General features: G+C 27.2%; 2 protein-coding genes and 1 long non-coding RNA gene across 6 annotated transcripts in view; 2 read left to right on the top strand and 1 right to left on the bottom strand.

Moving 5' to 3' along the window:
* The window catches only part of LOC138935012 (uncharacterized), a 72582-nt gene that overhangs the window by 5569 nt on the left and 45795 nt on the right, over nucleotides 1–21218 (bottom strand). The gene's annotated exons all lie outside the window — the stretch shown is intronic.
* On the top strand, nucleotides 231–5223 carry LOC138934809 (UDP-glucosyltransferase 2-like). 3 transcript variants are annotated; one of them, XM_070298900.1, is made up of 7 exons: nucleotides 231–361; nucleotides 566–686; nucleotides 1334–1567; nucleotides 2090–2503; nucleotides 3222–3444; nucleotides 4113–4332; nucleotides 4685–5222. In XM_070298900.1, the coding sequence occupies exons 2-7, from the start codon at nucleotides 582–584 to the stop codon at nucleotides 4977–4979; spliced, it is 1491 nt and encodes a 496-aa protein (XP_070155001.1). In that variant the 5' UTR covers nucleotides 231–361; nucleotides 566–581; the 3' UTR covers nucleotides 4980–5222. The 3 variants fall into 3 exon arrangements, with proteins under 3 accessions (XP_070155001.1, XP_070155000.1, XP_070155002.1); XM_070298899.1 differs by lacking the exon at nucleotides 231–361 and having other exon boundaries at nucleotides 388–686; nucleotides 4685–5223; XM_070298901.1 differs by lacking the exon at nucleotides 231–361 and having other exon boundaries at nucleotides 570–657; nucleotides 4685–5223.
* Tk (tachykinins) overlaps nucleotides 12723–21218 on the top strand; it is a 53022-nt gene continuing 44526 nt past the window's right edge. For both annotated transcript variants that reach the window (XM_070299239.1, XM_070299237.1), the window contains exon 1: nucleotides 12723–12854. The gene's annotated coding sequence lies outside the window, so the exon portion shown is untranslated. The remainder of the gene's footprint in view (nucleotides 12855–21218) is intronic.

Raw genomic sequence — 21218 nt, 5'->3', positions numbered from 1 at the left:
AGTTGTGTAATTTAAACATATTACAACGATTTTGATTTTTTATATCACATTGAAATTATATAATTGGGCTCAAGTGTGTATCGTGTATTTTTACATATAATATATATATATACGAGTAACGCGCCACGGTCTCCCTACTTCTCGCTGGGCTGCATTCGAGAATGTCATCCGTGTGCACTGAGCGTCGTTCTATCTTTGTTATTTATGGAAAGTTGAACAAAGATAGAATGACGCTCGTATGCACACAGCTGATTAGCTGATATTCTCGAACGCGGCTCTGGATGCTAGATCAGCTGGATGGAGCATCTACTAACCTTGATTCTTGATTCTCCCCACTCAATCCTGTTTCACTTAAAGAATGGTAATCAAGTCAATTAAATCAAATAGGTAGATTGATAGTAGCAGTCAGTTGTGAATTTCGATTACAAGAGCAAGCAAGAAAAGCATCTCTGCGTTAGTTTGTTTCAATCATGTCGAATCTATTTGTTTATTGTATTTTAATGGGATTTGTAACAGTATCGAATTCGCTGTCGATTTTACTGATAGAAGCTCTTCCATCACCTAGCCATCATCTATGGACGATGAATCTGGCGAAAGGATTGCTCCGCCAAGGACATCATGTACACGCAGTGAGCATCCAGGAAACTAAAATCAAAGGTAAACTTGGGCAAAATCTAACGTACGCGGTAAGTATATACCGAGGTGCCTGGCTGTTACTACGCGCAAACTTTGCTTCGCGTGACTTGGCGTCAGATCGTATCTTTCGATTATAAGATTCAAAATATTTCAAATAAATCAATTATTTCTAACGCACAAAATAAATAGTTCAGATTTTACATAATTTACATAATTTATAAGTAGTTTATAATTTTTACATTATCTGCATATGTTCAACAGAAGAATGCGTAGATGCTGCCTATATACATTTATTGCATAATAATTGTATATATATGTATACGTGTAATGATACACACATTATGACCGTATTCTGATATTATTGCTAGTCTGAAAATCTATAGTGTACGTTACGTAAACTATATAAAACTATTACATAATAAACAGCATTTCAATCCTGATATTTCACAGATCACTGATTAAAAAATTTTTATATGATTATTTACTTATACAGAAAGATTAACTCAATTTTTTTCTATATCTAATAAAAGAAAATCTATTAACGAAGAGAAAAAAGAAAAAAAATGCTATTTAAATATACATTAAATGCAAGCAGTAATCATATCTTGTTATCTAAACCAGTCTTATCTAAAATGATGTTTCCTGAGCACATCTCCTTTTTTTTATTTCTATATATTATAATATTTATTATTTTCAGGTTTTCGATGTAATGAAAGACACGCATGATGAGGAGAATTATAAACCAGATGAATGGGAAAAGTATAGTGTATTCTATATGACATACTTTATATATGAATGGGCGACATATGTATCTGAGAAAATAATAGAAGCTGAAGCAGCGAAGGAACTGTTGGAAATGATCAAAAAGGTCGAATTTGATGTCATAGTGCAAGACATTACGATACCTGAATGCTTATATGGATTATGGGAGGTAAGTATAAAAGATTCTATTAATATATGTAAATAATATTTGCTATTTTCGCACTATTATTAGAATAATAATATAATATAAATGTATAATTAATAATTTATATATACAGAATATGTCGATATATTTTAGTTACTAACAGTATCAATTACATTGAGTTTTAGTTACTAACAATATCAATTACATTGAGATTAAATTATAATTTAAAGTATGTTTATTCATTATTTCCTTAAGGCAATTTAATATCTCTTCTTCTTACAGTTTTATAATTTTTATTATATCTATCTTAGCAAATCAATTTTAAAATCAAATTAAAATCAAATTAAATGAAGAATGAAGTTTCGTTTTTCAGAAAGTCACACATTTTCTTCTAACTCAATTCACATATAGAAATCTTTATTATTAGCTATTTATAATTTGAAGTAAACCATATTTTAAAATAAAACTTTTCTATAATTAAATCTTTCTAATAGACATGAGAGAGAAAATGTGTCTACAGCATTTCATACAGATAGTTGTTTTCAGGTTGCTAAAGGCAAACCGCCTGTAGTAGGCTATATTCCGTTCGGTTCTGCACCCTGGTTGAAGCATCACATTGGAGGCCCCCATTATCCAACTGTTCGATCTTATCCATATAAAGATCTTGCAAAACCTATAAATCTATGGGAAAGAACGTTGAATGTTCTTTATTATATCGTGGACGATCTCGTCCGACAATATTACTACATGCCAATTTCTCAACAAATAACTGAACGATACATAGGTCACAAGATTAGACCGTTAAGTGAAATAGAAAAAAATATTTCCATCATATTAATCAATACTTATTCTGCGTTTGAACCTGGAATTCCATTGCCGCCAAACGTCATAGAGGTTGGAGGATTGCATGCTCAAAGCGTGCAACGAATTGCTGACGAGGAACCCGTAACATATCCCGATGTAAGAGTGAATATTTTCACTATTTAAGAATTAGTAAAAATAGTAGGAAAATATTATCAAAAACAATGAAACATAGCAAAAAAATTTCCTTTTTCAGAAATTTATCCTGATTTAAAACTTATCATTGATTTGTGCACATACATACAATTTTTATTTATATTATTTTATTGTATATATAAGAACATTGTGAAAAATATTCTTATTAATAGCGAAATTTTTTAGTAAATGGTAGATAGTTATTTATTATTGTCCACGAAATTAATAAGATATTTTTAATGAATAATTATTTATAATCTACTATATAACTGAACAATAATAAACAACTGTCAATTTTAAACAAAAACTATATAAAATTTTTAACATTTTAATCGTTGTATAAGTAAGCAATCTCTTATGTGTGTGATATTCAATATACTATTCCAATATGTAATTTGCAAATAAGAATTAATATAAGTTAAAATAGAAAGTACAGCTATTATTTGTAAATACTAATATATACATTCACAGTTATCTTTTGTTTTAAGAGTCACTTTACCAAAAGAATCATATAAATTTTATTTAACAAATTTGTTAATAAATAACGCTACTAGCTTTTTTACTTAAATATAATTTGTTTTGCAAGTGTACCTCGAATATTTATGATTGATTGACATAATGTAACATGTACATATTATAATATACTGTCAAAAAATTTTTATTTTACTATTATATATTGCAGAACATACGCGAATTTCTTGATGGAGCAGATAACGGAGCTATTATAATATCGTTGGGAACAAATGTAAAGTGGAAATCTATCGGACTAGATAAACTTGAGGCCGTCACATTAGCTCTATCGAATCTCAAGCAACGAGTACTGTGGAAGTTAGACATTGAACTGCCATGTCAAGTGCCGAATAATATGATGATTCTGAAATGGATGCCCCAAAATGAAATTTTGAGTATGTTTTAAAATTCACTAATAGATACGAAAAATGCGCTATTCGATATTCTTGTTTGCAACTATTACTTATAATTAGATATTATTTTGTATATTTTTTTTAAATATTTTAATTAAATATTAATTTATTTTTATTAGTGATTCAAACATTAATTCATACAAATGGCGTTTTTAGATATTATTTATTTTATAATTATAGAAATAACTTAGTTTTAATATCATATTGGCTTAAATTATTATTTAAATTATCATTGTATTTTTCTAACAAAATAGTCCGATAGATTGATATGAACATGTGCATGTAATTAGTCTTTTTGTTCTTTGTATGATCTTCTCTATAATTGATTATCAAAACATCTTATTTTTTAAATGAATATAATTACTTATCATCTTATTTTTTAAATGCTATCATTACTTTTTGATTTAAATTTATCAAAAGTTATCATATTTCTTCTGAGACTTCTACGATAAAATTATTTCTTTTATAATAATAAGTACATGTTTTATTTGAAAATAATTTGCAAACGACACAATGCTTATTGCAAAATTATATTAATTTAATAAAGAATAATTTACAGCTACCAAAATATTTGCATTGATGTCAAATTGTGGCTTTATTATAATAACTTGAAAGAGTTAAAACTTATTATAATATATATTTGTATTCAGATCACAAAAATGTAAAAGCCATCTGGACACATGGTGGTCTTCTCAGTACATATGAAGCCATTTGGAAAGGTGTGCCAATGATTGCAATGCCATTTTTTGCGGATCAGAAATTTAATGTGGCATTATTAGTACATAAAGGAGTTGCTATACGATTGAACATTGATACTTTATCCACAGAATCCATTTCAGATGCAATTGAAAAAATACTTTACAATGAAAGGTATGATATTTGAATATTCATATACTTATATTTTGTTAATAAATTTTCTAATATCTTGATCCAATATCTTGACAATAATTATCATGCAAATAGTAAATATAAAAATAATTTAATATAATATATAGTAACATAGTGTAAAAGTAAAATGCAAATATAAGTAAATACAAATATAATAAATAAAATAATAATATAGTATAAGTAAAAAATGTTATTATAACAATAATTTCTTACAATATTTGTTTAGAATTTAATTTTTTTATTTAAATGTGTTTTATTATATTTTGTTCTGCATTTAGTTAAGAGGCGGCGAAATTTTTATAACGTTACTAATGATAAAAAATTCTTCATGCAGTTATACAAAAAATATGAAACAATTATCAAGTGAATTTCGGGATCGACCAGTACCGCCGTTAGATTTGGCGATTTGGTGGATCGAATATGCCGCACGCCATCCACGTGGAAGTTTAGGATCTCCGCTTAGATTCCAGAGCTGGATGGAACAGAACTTGATCGATGTCTACGCATTCTTAATCTTTAATCTTATCATAATATTGACGGTCGTATTTTTTGTATTTAAAAAATTATTTAGTTTTTGTCGTAATCGTGTATGTCCCGCATCTAAATTACAAAAGAGCAAACAAATGTAATCTATTTAAATATAAATGACAAATATTGCAATTACTTATTGTTAATTTAAGAAAATAAAATTAATATATTAGTATAAATATAGATAAAATAATGTGTTATTTATAAATATTAATATGTACATAAAATATCATACTTATATGTGTGCATATATACATTAATATAGTATTAGTTATGTACATATAAATATTATATAATTAATACTAAATTTTTACAATTACATGTATATAAATTAATTAATATTATGATGTCAGCACGGCTTTATATTAGCAAAATTTTATAAATCCTGAGTAGATACTAACAATATTTAATTATGTATAATACTTGAATAATATTTGACATTTTAAACTTAAAATGTAAATGCTCATGAAGTTATATGAGAATATTACGTTTCCTCCTATTGAGAATGTTTTAATAATAAAATATTTTTATTCTATTTCTGGTTGAGATTATATTCATTAGTATAAAACGAAACGAGAATAGGTGTTATTTTGAAAATCGTTCTGTTAATCGAGATCGAAAGATTCTATTCCCCAAAATGAAGTTTGATTATGCGGTAATTCTTTTTTTTATTTAGTTTCTGGCTTTTTTCCGAGAACATGCAAAAATGATTTTTCGACATATTGATCCGAAAAAGACACGCACACACTTCGAGGATTACTTCGATTTTATTATTTCTTTCGATGTGTACTGACCTATCCCTCAGTATTTTCACAGTCGTATTCTTTACTCTTTCCATCTATTTACGAGCTGAGCGAACAATTCTGCTAAAACGATTCCGGTTAGATGATGTCATTCCTTCCATCCAATGGACGCGATACCTTAGAAAAAGGCAGATCTAAGGGGCGATTTTTTTCGCAATAAACTGTGAGTACCAAAAAGCAAGAACACAATTTTCTGAGGATATATGATTAAGATAAACGTAATAAAATGATATTGGGTGTTTCAAATATAACTAGAGGCATATAGATGTTTTAGAGAATCAAAGAAAGCAAAAATACCAAAGAGAACAATGTAATCTTTCTGAAATAAAAAAAATGATAGCAAAAATAAAAGCAGGAAACGGAAGTAGATATCAGATGGAAATGAAAAAGAAATAACTTCTTTTTCGAAAACAAGAAAATTATTCATAATTTTACAAATTCAAGAAAATTATAGATTGACGTAATAATATAACTTTTAACAAGATAAATGAAATTTCTCAAATCGAAGAGCCTTGAGAAGAAACATTGTCCTTATTTGTACGAAAAACAAATAAATAATTAAAAGTTTCTCAAAATATATAAAATATTATTTTTTCTTTTCTAGTTTTGTATGTGTACTCCTTAATATTTAAGTATCTTAATCCCAAATGTAACAAATATTTAAAACATATATATATATTTAAAACTATTACAATTATTTTTATACATTTTGGATGTTATACATAAATGCAGTATGAAAAATATTTAAAATTTTTGCAAAATATTTTTTATCTAATATAAGAATTTGCAGAAAATGCACAAGTATTTGAAAAAAGATAAGAATAACCGAAAAAAAAAGTTTTTTAATACAATTATCAATATTATATTTTAATTCACTTTTATCTAACGTCAAACTAAATTTTGATTTATTTTTATATAATATAATTTTTAAGGATTAATTTATCTATTGTCATTTTTGACGGCGGGAAGCTCTCTGCGGTTTCCAAATTAGACATTCGATGCAATAATTTAAATCATTTATCGGATGCGAATTTAGACGTGTCCGTTTGCTGAGCGACGCGACAAGTCACTTTAACTCGATCGCTTTACTTCCGGTATGACGATAACAGGATATCGAGTATTAAATCGGAACTCGTCAATCGGCGGAAGGAAATAAGTAAGGATCTTCGACAGGATGCAGCTTTTTGGCGTCGTTAAATCCGATCAATCTACGTAATTTCTAAGCTGAATCTTTTGCCAGAGTAAAAGCGGTCGATCTACCTTGCGGCAAATTTCTACGTCCTTTCTATCCCTCATGAGCGATATATATTTTCGTGTCTCACGTTTAGGGGAAAACGATAAATCGATGTAGATATCTTCGACGCTTCTTTTACATCCTACGATGTTTGATTACAACTTGCAAAAGAGATTGGCTAATATATAAAGTAGATAGTTGAAGTGCATACTAATTAATCGCACGATAAAATAGTCGTTAATATAATTACGAGTAATTTATAGAGAAATGAATACAATTTTATTGATGTTATAAGGAAATTGCTTCTATTCTATATATTTTCATCTCTTTTGCAAAACAGACGCAAATGTTAAACTCTCGCGAGAAGCTTATATTCTTTCACAATAATTTCTGATTGAACAATCACATTTATTACACAGATAGAAATATATTAATAATTTTATTTTTAAAAAAGTGAACACTATTTTTTTGATAGATAAGTCAACGTATTTTCCAAATAGTATTATTAATTATTTATAATATCACGGTTTGTCAAATAATTTTTCATTATTTTTTTCTAGTCAACATTAAGAAACAAATGTGTTATACAGCAATTTTTCATCAGAAATGCGTGATTAATAAGAGATATTTTCTAGTACACGTTATATATAAATTTTAGCGTAAAATGTGATAAAATGGCTATGAGAAAAGCGGTCATCGCGCGGTATTTTTAGTTTCGACATCAATTGAATTTATGATATAAATCAAGCGGACGTTCGCATAGTTTTGACAGGCGACCCACTCGCTCGTACGGTACGCGAAACAAAAGGATGGAATCGGGCAATACGAAAAAGTTATAATGTCATCTCAACAATAAATATAAGTGCTCGAATAAAATAAAATAAATATAACAGAATCTTTTACAATAAAATAATTTTTTTTAAATTTGGTTTATCCACCAAATCTATTCATGTTAGTTGGATGTTTTACATTTTATGTATAATAAAAGAAAAATACGTTCATACAATTATTATAATATATATAATATACAATATATTGAGGGAATGTGTGTATGTATAAAAGAGAGAGAGAGAGAGAGTAATATATTATATAAAATATATATTCTTGCATGCACAATAAGAATAAAAAAAGTCAATTTTAAATTAGTCAAACTTTACGGTCAGGACATTTGATACAAATGTTAGGAGATATTCTGCATACAGACTATATATATGTATATCACTCGGTTCACGTGAATGAGAACGTCGGAGAGACAATCACTTGGGAATACTTTCTTCTCAAGATGTTAGTAACGGTTTGCGACCGCAGCAGATCGACTGTGAAACTGAAAGCATTTTATTTTCTTGCAAATGTCATAGTCACTCTTCTCAAATCCCATAAGGAAAAACCATCGTTATACTTTTTCAGTTGGAAGACTAACTTTTTGAAATGATGATAATAACTTACTCCGTGGATTGTTAGATTATGTCGCGATATGTAAGCTATCATATTATATTTTTTTAAATAGAGGTAGTTTATATAATAGAAAAATGTTTTCGTAAATTCAAAGTTCTCTCTCTCTCTCTCTCTCTCTCTCTCTCTCTATATATATATATATATATATATATATATTAAAAAATTCTTATGGAAAAAGCTCTTTATTTGTTACTCTCTCTTTCCAGCCTTCGGTGTTATATTTCTTGACAAGCGTATCTTGAACTATATGATTATTAAAGTAAAAGTACAATAATTTGCAGTTAATTAAGAGATAAGATTTTGTTATATATATATAACAAAATGTTATATATTTGCTTGTTATATATATATATATATATATATATATATATATATATATATATATATATATATATATAACAAAACCTTATCTCTTGATTAACTGCAAATTACTTTTACTTTAATAATCATATAGTTCAAGATACGCTTGTCAAGAAACATAACACCGAAGACTGGAAAGAGAGAGTAACACAAATAAAGAGCTTTTTCCATAAGAATTTTTTTGAATAAAAAAACCGTCGTTATAAATCTGTCACACAAAAAGAATCAATTTCTAAATATATATTGTATATCTCGCTTGGTATGAGATGTTACTGTACAACATTTGCTCTACAAGCGACGATTGTAGCGAACCGATTTTCTTTGCCTGCGAGATATGAATGAAGATAATAACTATTGACTACGCACTATGGACCACTTCGTGAATATCTATGACGAAGCGGTTTGAACGTATGTGTGTATTCATAGGCCTCACACACATACAACATATCTGTTTTTCTCAAAGGTCAGTACGGTGGCACATCTTCTATCTCCCTTGTCTTTTATATAATACGCCAGTTTATAAAAATACTCCGCAGAAGCACGTTAAGGTGACTTTTTCTTTGTTCGAAGAACATTCACGCGGTTAAAGGTGTAAATTGTGAAAGATCGATCGGGAACATCGCCTTCGTTCGATGTATAATAATAAGTGACGAGACTCTCTCTAATGGAACTCGGGATAGTAAGACTGTAACTAACCATTTACTCATGTTTGAAAAAGCATGATTTTAAAGTGATAAACTTTTCTTTCCAATTTCATAATTGCAGTGCACAATAATACTCAATGTACAAAAATGATATTTATTTGTAAGAAATGAGATAGCACTTTGTTATTCTTTATTCTGTTGCTTCTGTTGCATGGTAAATCTATTTCTCTTTCATTTTTAAAATTTAAAATGTATAATGGTATTCCACATAATAATGTTCATATTTACCTTTAAGAAATGAACACTCTTTTATCGTCCTTTCTGTTGCTCTTATTATTTTTCTTTTATTTGAAATCGTTGAAATGCGTAGTTTTACAAAGAAGGGAAAGAAAGAGACTTGGGTAAAAAATTTTACGACCATATGATATTATTATTTCTATATATTAATTTCTATTCATTAATGTGTTTCGAGTTAATTAAATTTGTAACTCTTCCTTTCTTTCCCTCCATTACTTTATTATTGATTGCAAGTATATAGGATTATATAAAGTGTTAATAATTTTGTTAATATTTACCGTAGGTGTCATGACTTTATGTATTGTTTTATTTACTTTTCACGTTTTATGACAGTTGGATGATAACAATGAGATATAATAGCTATTGCTTAATGCGAAAATCTCGTTAATCGATGAACATATGACACGTTCGGCGAATGACGAGTGTACTTGACATCATCGATTAATGAGATTCTCGTATCGAGCAATAGCTATTATATCTCGTTGTTATCGTTCATAAATTTCTTTTCTCGTTTAAAAAGTGCTATCTAAAAATCGATGCGCCAACGTATCGATAACATTTATTTTTAAATAAGGCAGATGCTACCGATGTTGATAGTAAAACGTGATCAAATCAATATGAAAATTAAACATATTTTATATAGAAAAATATATGGATAATATTTAATGTGCAATGTGCAATGTTATATGTTGCATTTTCAAGGCAAACGTTTTAAAACAGTAAAATTTGTATTTGCTCCGGTTTATTTTACGGCACACAAATCCCCATAAAGATTACCATCTTCCGAGATAACAAATACGAAGCGATTAACGCACTTGGGGGTTCTAATTCGGTTATCACATCTATCCTCGGGCAAAACTCATGCTGTTTCACCAAACATGTCTAAATTTCCGACTTAATATTGTTAAAATATTACATACAACGTATTAATTGAGAGGGCTCGTTTGAAACCTCGAGAAATGAGTATATTTTCTAGATTTTTTTCGCAGAGCAATGATTTGATAAAAATCTTTTATTTTTTTACAATATTAATACAATATTATTAACAAAATAAAGGGAATCGGATTTAAAAAATGTTTCGTTAGCAGATGCGGAATCCTATTAGGAATTCGTATGCAAAATTTAAAGTCAATCCGTTGAACGTAGCCCAAGTTTTCATGCACGGTATGCATGAAAACATAAATCTTTCCAATATTCGCATAACTTAAAAAAAAAAAAAAAAAAAGTTAAGCTGAAAATTTTTATTTAAGTACTTAATAATATTGTAAAAAAAAAGTTTTTATCAAATTGTTGCGCTGCAAAAAGATTTAGAAAATCTACTCATTTTTCGAAGGTTCAAACGGGTATGTCCCTTTAATGTAAATTACCTATAATTATCAAAAAGAAAGCTATTGCATATATATCTTCAAGAATAGTTTATCCACTTTAAGTTGTGCAAAACAAAAAGTGTCTGACAATTCAAGACAAAAATGTTAATAGTACTTTGAATAATACTTTTTTTGGATATGACATCTCTAGATAGATAACCATAATAAAAATATATTTATGCGATAATATCAGGAAAAATTACAATTCATTTAATACATGCTGGTTGATCGAAGAAAGAGACGTTATAATTCGCGCTTTTGGTATAATTGTAAAATTTAATTACGTCAATAGTTTTTTACAAAGACTTTATAATAGTTATCGGTTCACTATAAAAAAATGCTTTTTCTTTATAATAATCCTTTTTGTAGAATATATAACATCCGCGGCATATTTTGTTCCATTATAATCACTCTTCCGTATACATAATTTTATACATGTATTAATAACATGTATTAATTTTTTTGATCAACATATTCGAGAACGTGTTTTTGAAAATGATATATTTCGTTTCACTTTATATTGTAATCGATTTTATATTAATTAATCTATAGACAGAGAGTTATTGATTCTTATTATACGATTTGACAAAATATTCTTTTATAATAGGTATATAAAAGTATTCATTCATATTGGACTTGTAATGATATGTAACGACAAATATACTTACGCGCGGAAGAATATTTTCTCATGTCGTATCTTGTCATATTCTCGTATAATATAAATCAATATTAAAAAATGTAGAGAAAAATACAATCCTATTCCTAGAAATACATAATTTTTATCACATCTTTTTAAATATCATACATGCAAAAGAAAGAAAAAAGCCATATTCGAACATTTATACCCTTCGCTTTAAATCCGCCTTAAATCTGCTTTTGACCTTTCTGTTTTTAAATGGAGATTTTTTGTTGCAAAATATTAAGAGAACCATTAAAAAAAATAAGTTAAAAGATATTATTATTAATTATTGTTTCTTGTTCTATATTTGAAAGGCTTATGGAGAAAGATACTAGCATTTGTATTAAAATATAAAACAAAAAATTCCCCGAGCGGAAAAAGTTGCGTCTTTATAAACATATTAATCATCATTTGCTTTAATTCCATATCAAATCATTTATTACGAGATACAAAAGCAGAGCGAAACTTCATCCCATGTTTATTTAATCAGAAAAAAAAAGCGATATGAATTCCTTTTCCGAATTCATTCCTTTTTCTAAGATAAATCGGATGATGATTACAACCTTCGATAGAGGCATTGAATTATGAGGTCAGAGTTAATCATCGAAGTGAATAAACTCGTCATACCGAATAGGACACTATATATGTTTAATTCGTTTAATAATGGTGATTGATTTTATAACGCCTTTCATTCATCAGAGGATACTACAATGACGTCATAGTTAAACATTCTTCACGTGGGCGAAGTCCACGTTGAGAAAGTGAGCAAGAAAAGGTTCACGCGTAGAAAAGAGGAACAGACGATCGTCGTTCGAATCGCCGTTCATCCAGGTGTCCGAGATGCAGACTCCCTTTGCAAACCGGTCGGTGGGGGCCGTTCCACCCCTGTTTAGGGGTGCAAGCTCAGTCCTCTCATTGGTCCATGTACCCCATGACGTCACCGCGCCGCTAGCATTACGTTAACTTGAAGCACGCGGAGCTTCGGATTCAGTCAGTTGACCGCTGTTCGCCAAACCGAACAGTTCTCACCTCGAAACCCTGAGGATTGTCAAACTCGAATCGGATCGTCGATTTCTTTTATCGATTTCACTGTTACATCCCCATATCTTTTGACACTTTCGATCTTACTTTTGAAAGGTGAGTGATTCTAATTTTTAATGAAAAAAAAAGGCACACTCTCTTTTCTCTCTTTCCTCTCGAAATTGCGAAATAATCAATTAATTTCTAGCTTATTGAATTTTATTTTTATATATCTTTATTATATTAAATATTTTTATTAATTTAATTTTATCTTTTTTTTTTTAACTTCACGTAATTTTATACGATTATAAAATTTATCTTGTATGCTTAAAATATCCATGAAAACAAAACTATAAAAGTTATATTTTCTGTTATCGCAAAAAACTTGAACAATATATTCACATCTATTTGATCTATGGCCTATGAGATTAATAATACTAACAATTTTTCGTTCCTTTTTCTAAATTTATTATATTTAATATTATATTTTTTACCTTTACGTATCTTTACACATTTTTGAAAAATAAAAAAGGCTATTCAAACAATGAATTTTTGTATTACAAATATAAATATAAATATTGAATTGATATTTTTCTTTTGCATGACTAAATAAAAATTGTATATGGTGCCTCTCTCTTCTCTCTTTTTCTCTTTTGTCTAAATGAAACTAAAAATAAAAATTTTATAGAGATAAAAATCTTCGCATTACTAAATTGTAATAAAATATATTTTTTGTCTCTTTGTGAATTAAGAATCGAGTATTCGTATTTAATTAACAATATTTTTATATAATCTTATATTAATCTTCTTAAAATAATTTAACTTTACTTTTGAATTAAGGAGATTAAAAGTTGATGTTATGTGTACCTTGTAAATTTGGTTATTATGCTCATGAACTTCATAAAATATATGTGTATACAATTATTAAGATAAAATTGGTTGATGATTTTACAAAGCTAATTAGCTACTACGCAAACTTTTTAAGAAAATTTAAAAAAGAGAAATAATGAGATTAATAAAAAAAAAATAAGACAGATAACTTTATACGCAAAGATCTAATGAGAGTTACTTCTAAAAAATAAGAAATAAATAAAAAGTATTGTAATCTTTCAGTATCTTCATAATTCTTATATTTTTTTAAGATATTTATATGATAAATCTAAGCACTCTTTAATTTATACTTCCTTTTGCACAAGTTGTCAATTTCCATATTTAAAAAATTATATTATATCTTTTTATATATATATAAAAGAGAGAGCGAAAGAAAGAAGAAAAATGGCGCTTTGTATAGAAAAATTTGTATTGACGTATATAACAAAAATTATCAGAAATATTTTTCGAATCATATCGTTTTCGTAAAATAGTAGAATGAGCCGCAGAGACTTGATCTTCAAATATCAAATTATAGACGTGTACAAACTGATTGTACAAATTTATTATTTTCTTAATCTCTTCTCTCTAGCTTTGTGCAAAAACTCAAGATCAGTCGTTTAACTTCCAGACGAGAACGGGCGAATTTCGTGCCACTCTTCGATTATATCGTAGAAGCAACAGGCTTCCAATGTAATGTGTCTTATATAGGACAAACAGGTTCTTCTTATAAAATTATTCGAGTATAGATTCGAGTATGTTCAGATTATTTTACATCAAATTTATGAGTTAGTTACGATTAATCAATACGTGACATTAAATATGCCAATAACTTCATTTTGAAAGTATTATAATAGCGATTTAGAGTAAAAATATTAACACATATGATAAAAGCGCAAAGAATACATTATGCATTAAATACATATTTTTATTTAATAGAAAATATCAAATTTCTCACAAATTTTAATTTTCAGTTATCTGATCGCCTATACATTTATGTATAAAGCTATATCAAAATGCATCTCCAAAAATATTTATCATTCGCGTTGATTAGCTTTTAACAAAATTTTGATTACAGAGATATTTTAACACAATATGTAAATTGCGATTGTCCCAAGAATGACACTTCTTATTAATTTTTCACCATATATATATATATATATATATAAATTAAAAATTAAGATTAAAAAATTAAGATTCTCGAAAGAATGTATTATTAGAGTTTTATTAGTAACATTTATTAAATAAGATTAAAAAAGAAGAATAGATTAAAATTACAGAAAATCATTCATTAAAATACAGATAATAATAATAATTAATTAAAAATAAAATACACGCTGTAAGATGCTAGTATATTGAACAATTTTATTTAATATCTAGCTTTTATTCTTTAATTTCTTGCGCATTAATTGTACTACTTTTTGTTTTTTTCACTTTAACATTTTTTATCTTTTTAGTGTCCAGTCATTTCATTAATAAGATCTTCAAGATAAAATAATAACAAAATTTTGTACTTATTTACATTTTCTATTATATTTTTAATATTTTGCGACAAAAAATTTCAAAGAAATAACTTTAAAACTTAATTAATAAATATTTTTATTTTGAAGACTTGCTGTTCGATAATATATTTGTATAATTCATTTATATTTCTTATGTTTAAAAAAAATATTCTTATATATATTTTAGATTCAATTTTGTCTCATAAAATTGTTGTAAAAGATTTATTACATTTATTGTAATACATAGATTATATCTACAGTACGCTTTCGTTAAATCAAAAATAGCGATTTTTTATTAATAAGAAAGCAAAAGAACAAAGAATACGGCAAAAGATTTTGAATTTTTTTAAATATTTTAAGTATATAATTTTATTCTCCGCGCAGCGCAAGCGAGCGATCGGAACGAAACACAATAAAAATGTCAAAATATAATTTTGTTCGGAACAAGATACAATTTTGCAAAAGAAAGAGAGAGAGAGAGAGAGAGAGAGAGACCTTAATTCTTAGTATTTTACAATTGAAGTGCGCATCAGTATATCCATCTCTTTGCGACCGCCTAAATGTAGTTTATCGTGCCGATGAAATATACGTCGCATCACCGAAATACTAAGGTAACTTTGCCGCTCTGTTCGTTAGTGCGAGTCGAAGTCATCCGCTATAATAAGCCGATGCACACCAAAGGGAGCGAGTGTTGAATTTATCGGACTCTACGGAGTGCGAATGTGGTATAAGCGCTAAAGTTTCTATCGAGTGTATAAGCTCTATGCCCCGGGACACGTGGCAATTTTTAAATTTCATTGCGCCTTGTCTGCTGTCAATTCCCCGTACTTCTTCATGTTTTTACATCAGTGCTGTAATATTTTTCCATGGTAAAAGCTTTCGAAGTTTTTCGTCAGAATTTCATGCGGAACTCTTTGGCAGACAAAATATTCACTATTTCGCATTCCTTAAGATTTTTTGACATTCGATATTTCATAAATAAAAGGATTATCTGCGAGAATATTCGTACAAGATTTTATATCAATTTACATATTGCATTGTATATCTTCAAAAGAATATCATAATATCCTTTTCTCTTTGCGATATTGAAATAAGATCCCTAGCTAAAAAGCTATTCTATGAGTTTAGATTGATACAGTGATCGTGTATAATTTCAATATTAGATCTAGTTAGGACGCTTCCTCTAATGCAGAATCAAGGAAGTAATTAGCAAGTTATGTGTGCAATCCCTTGCAATGATCTCTCTAGAGGATTTAATTAAATCAAGAGACTAAATCACCGCAAACATTCATTCATGATTTATATAAACATTTTATAATCTAACTAATTCTTATGCAACGTGCGTATTGCAATATATCCTTTATGGTCAATAATTTTAATTTTGCAATTATATAATAGTAATTTACACAAATATTCTCGTAATTATAAATTAAAGATAAATAACATTGCGATATTTACAACAAATATTCATTTTACTCGTTATAAATACTTTAAATATTTATTTGTCAAAATACTTTTAAAATATTTTATTTTTAAGATTAAAAAAAGAATATTAATTTCTCTCAACAAATATATTATTTTGATTATTATGTTGCGATGTATTCTGTCTTGTAGATTTGTAGTGTTTGAAACATCTGAATTTATTGCTATTGACAATTAATGCATTATAATTGATTTTATCTGTTATATCATATTTCGTAATGGTTAATCATTTTAATTACTTGATCTGTTTAAAATTCTATAAAATTATGCAAAAATGTAATATACCGTAGTGCTAATTAAATATGCTAATATGCAAATTTCAATATATTGGTGAGGACCAAATTATTACCATAAACGTTATTTTCAGTTTGATCATAATTGAATCGAAAGGTCAAAGTCTGTAATCGATAAATATTCTTTAATTTTGTAACAATATAAGATAATTATAAAAAACTATAAGAAAAATATTATAATGCTACAGAGAATACGAGAGAATTATACAATATATGATTTTTAAGAAGAATTATTAGAATTACTACAATACTAATACGTATTATTTTTATCTTGTAATTGCATTATTGTTTTTCTTGTATCTGAATTATTTAATATGATAAATCAAAGTGTGGAATAATTTTATTTGTGAAGAAAATATCGTGTAACGCCTAAATAATTTAATCAACATATATTTTGTTGTCGCTATATACTTTAATATATATCTCACGAGTAAAAAATTGCGATTTTGCTTTTTTACATTAGAATTTAAAGATATTGTTCAAACTGTCTTCCAAAAAAAATATTTTATTTGTTATTACAATGACTGTTGCTATTTATTATGTAATTTTTTATTATGCAATTTCTGATACTGTCTCTAACGTCGTACATCATATAATTTAATGAAAAAAATGGCATTAGTCGTATCATATATATGTATATATATATATATATATATATATTTTTTTTTTTTGTTCATTTCTATTGTCTCTCTGCTCGTTGTATTTGCATAGAAAATGGAAGGCACTGTAAGCTATAATTGAATGAGCTTTGAGAGCGACTTACCAAGAGATTACAGCTTGGGGAACGATAAGAGTAAGGAAAAGGATGCAAGGAAATAGCGAATTATAGACTCAATTTTCAGAAGTTCTCGTAAGAAGACTAATAATTTTCATTAGGACATACGTGTCAAACCTAATTACGGTGATTAGTTAAATAGCTCAATGACGATAAATATTTTAAATCTTGTAAATCAAAAAAAGAAACAATTTAAAAAATTTAAATTATTTTATGTTTTAAGAACATAAAATAAAAAGAATAAATATATGTAAAAATTTTTAATCTCTCTTTCTATCTCTATGCCTTTGGTATTTCTATCTTTTGAATAGATCAATCGTTCTAATTTCAAGATATTGGAACTTTTTTCTAATTACGATTATGTTTCCTTCTATAGATTTGAATTTTTTATATACTAATATTTTATAACATATATGCATATAGATATAGAATGTCTTGTGTACGCGCACAAAATGTAACCAATAAATTTATGCAGAATTTTTTCAAAACAAAATTATAATAAAACAGCGTGATCTTTTTGTTTCATGTTAGTTTTCTATTGTTATGTATGTAAATTTTCAAATTGATTTATTTATTTCAAATTGATGATCTTCCATGAGTGGCGTAAATGATGTACGACGCTAGGGATAGTATCAGAAATTGCATAATAAAAAATTACATAATAAATAACAACAGTCATTGTAATAAGAAATAAAATATTTTTTTGGAAGGCAGTTTGAACAATATCTTTAAATTCTATATCTTTAAATTCTAATGTAAAAAAGCAATATCGCAACCTTTTACTCGTGAGATATATATATTAAAGTATATAATAACATATTAAAAAATATAAATATTGTTTTTAATAAGCCCCATTTTTTTAAATCGAGTCAAAGAAATTATTTTTCTAGATATGTTTAGTTTTAGATTTCGGATTGTCTGTTTAATCAGAGAGATAGAGGCGAATTCCTTTGGTTTTTAATTCTTCCTTTTTTTCTATTATTCTTTCTTAATTCGTATATACATAGCTTGAAAAGAACTCTTTGCCGATTGAAAGATGTCCATGACAGACGCGCATACACATACACGAATTCATCTCCATATAGGAGGCTATTAAGTACTGAAATCGCTAATATTTCTAAAGATATTTTTTTGCGTATCACACAAAAATACAAATTAATTTACACAAATAAACTAGCATAATTTTTTTTATTACAAAAAAACTTTATTTTTTATAGTTGATTATTATTTATATATTATACAATATATTACGCTATTAAAATTAAATTAATAATCAATTTATATTGAAAATATTGAACACTTATTCTATATCTCAATTGATATCTTTCTTTATTATAGAGATAAATAATCTAGCATGATAGCGCTATACAAGATTGTAAAAGTTGGCAAGCGCGTTCTCTAATTTTTTCTTCTTTTTCCCTATTTTTGTTTTCTTTTGTTCTGCGGTCTAGAATTAATGTGTCTTGCATGTATATCGGCGGAAGTGCGCAAAATGTGTAGGTGTAGCTATACTCGTTCAAAATTACTTTTCTTATCTCTGCTGGTAGAATATTCTGATTACTTTTTGCTGTATATCACAATTTGACAATATGGCAAATGACGATAATAATCAAATTATAATTCAAGGAGCGATTATGATAATGTCTTTTTTGTATACAAGCATTACGTGTGCTACCAATCAATTTTATTTTATTATATCGTAAAAACAAATTAATCTAATTAATTATAAACTAGGCTAGATTCAATGATCGTTTAGATCATAATATTTGCAAGGTGAGAGAGCATTTATAGATAAGCAAAAAATGATTAAATATACAAGTTATTCTTTTTATTATATATGTCAATCTAATTTCAATAATATATTAAAGTATTATACATATATTTTAAAGCTGTTGTTTCATTAGTTCAAACTGAAAAATGGCAAAGTTGCGATAGCATCTTTAATATTTATCACAACTTTACATGTTATATTATTCAGTCTTTTTAATGAAAGTTCCGTTAACATAATTTGAAACTTATAATTCGTACTAGCAATATATGTGTATGTGTAAATTTTCATATTGGACATTTTCATCATATAGTCCCTTTTGTGTTCCCAATTTTCGTGATATTGTAAATTGATCATTTAATTGTAATTTTAACATTACTTCTTGTTGCTCTTACATATTCCACTTTTATGAACAAAAAATTAAATTTTAAAATATTATTATATAAAGAAAAAAAAGACAATTTTTTAATTATATTTAATTGATTTTTCATGACCGCGGTTTATTTTGTGAGAGACCGTTAATTGTCAACATTTTATCGAAAAGAATAATTTATCTTCGATGTCGCGTTGTGGCGTTTTTTAATATTGTAACAAATTTCAATTTTAATGAATTTCGTTCTATATTCTAATATAGAATGAACATCTCGTAATTTAAATTGATAAACTCGGGCTGCCTTTCATTTAAAAAATATCATTTAAATTCTGCGTAAACCGATATTCGATATTGTGACAGCGAAAAACATTCGTTATAAAAGCCGTGAAATAATCACACTCGTTCTGTATTGCAAATTAGCATTAATTTTCGTAACCCTTTAATCCGATTCCTGTATAGAGCTTGAATTTAATTGTATTAAAAAAGGAAAAATGTTTCTATTGTATTGCAGGCAAACAAATTTGTAAATTGCTATTTCCACGCGCGCACAGAATTATTTATCTATCTATATATTTAACCATCGAAAAGGCAAAATATCAATAATTACTAAAGCAAAATTCATTTATATTGGTCGGGATATATATATATATAGCAATCCGCTTATTTAGCTACAATGTAAATCCGATATATGTATTATACAAAATTTTAGCATTGACGCTAATTATTTTCAGATTTTAGTCTATTTTTGTCAAAATAATTATACTAAATCTCAACTTCTTCAGTTTTATGGCGACGGTAAATGACTTGTCAATTTTTTTACCGACACGACATATCTTCTTATACTCCTGAAAACTCCCGCAAAATGCTCCCTTTATGTCAGATTTTATCGATATCATTCTTTGTATGTTCAAAGATATTTTTTTACTCTTAAATTGATATGCAATTAACTTTCTTTTAACGAAAATTTGATAAACCGTTTTCCACATTAATATCTTTTACATGTTTTCGATCGTTATATATTTTTATAACAAAACGTTCAACTAAAACTGAATTTAAGTAAATTTTATATAATTATCTTATATAATTAAGTGTGGCGTAATAATAAAAAATCCTTAAAAAAAAAATTAATTTTCTTCGTCTCTCAAGTTTGTTAGTTATATCCTGTTACAAAGGATATTACGTTAGAGTCATGTTGTTTCTTACGCGGATAGTGATTAGTATAATATAGTAATTTCTGTTAAGTTATATTGCACAAATGAAATGCAGATTGTATGCGTATATGTAAACAAATTTTCAACATAATTAATCTGTGCAGAGAATGCTAATCGCATTCTCATCCTAAAGATAGGCAGTTCTAATTAAAATGTTTTCGTTACGCTACCAACACTCATAAACTTGATGAAAATCGCGAAACAACG

The sequence above is a fragment of the Polyergus mexicanus genome, unplaced genomic scaffold, assembly GCF_030449975.1.
Source record: "Polyergus mexicanus isolate NDT 795.1 unplaced genomic scaffold, iyPolMexi1.0 SCAF_7, whole genome shotgun sequence".
In the NCBI taxonomy this organism is placed as follows: domain Eukaryota; kingdom Metazoa; phylum Arthropoda; class Insecta; order Hymenoptera; family Formicidae; genus Polyergus; species Polyergus mexicanus.
This window is presented reverse-complemented; position numbering and strand designations above follow the sequence as displayed.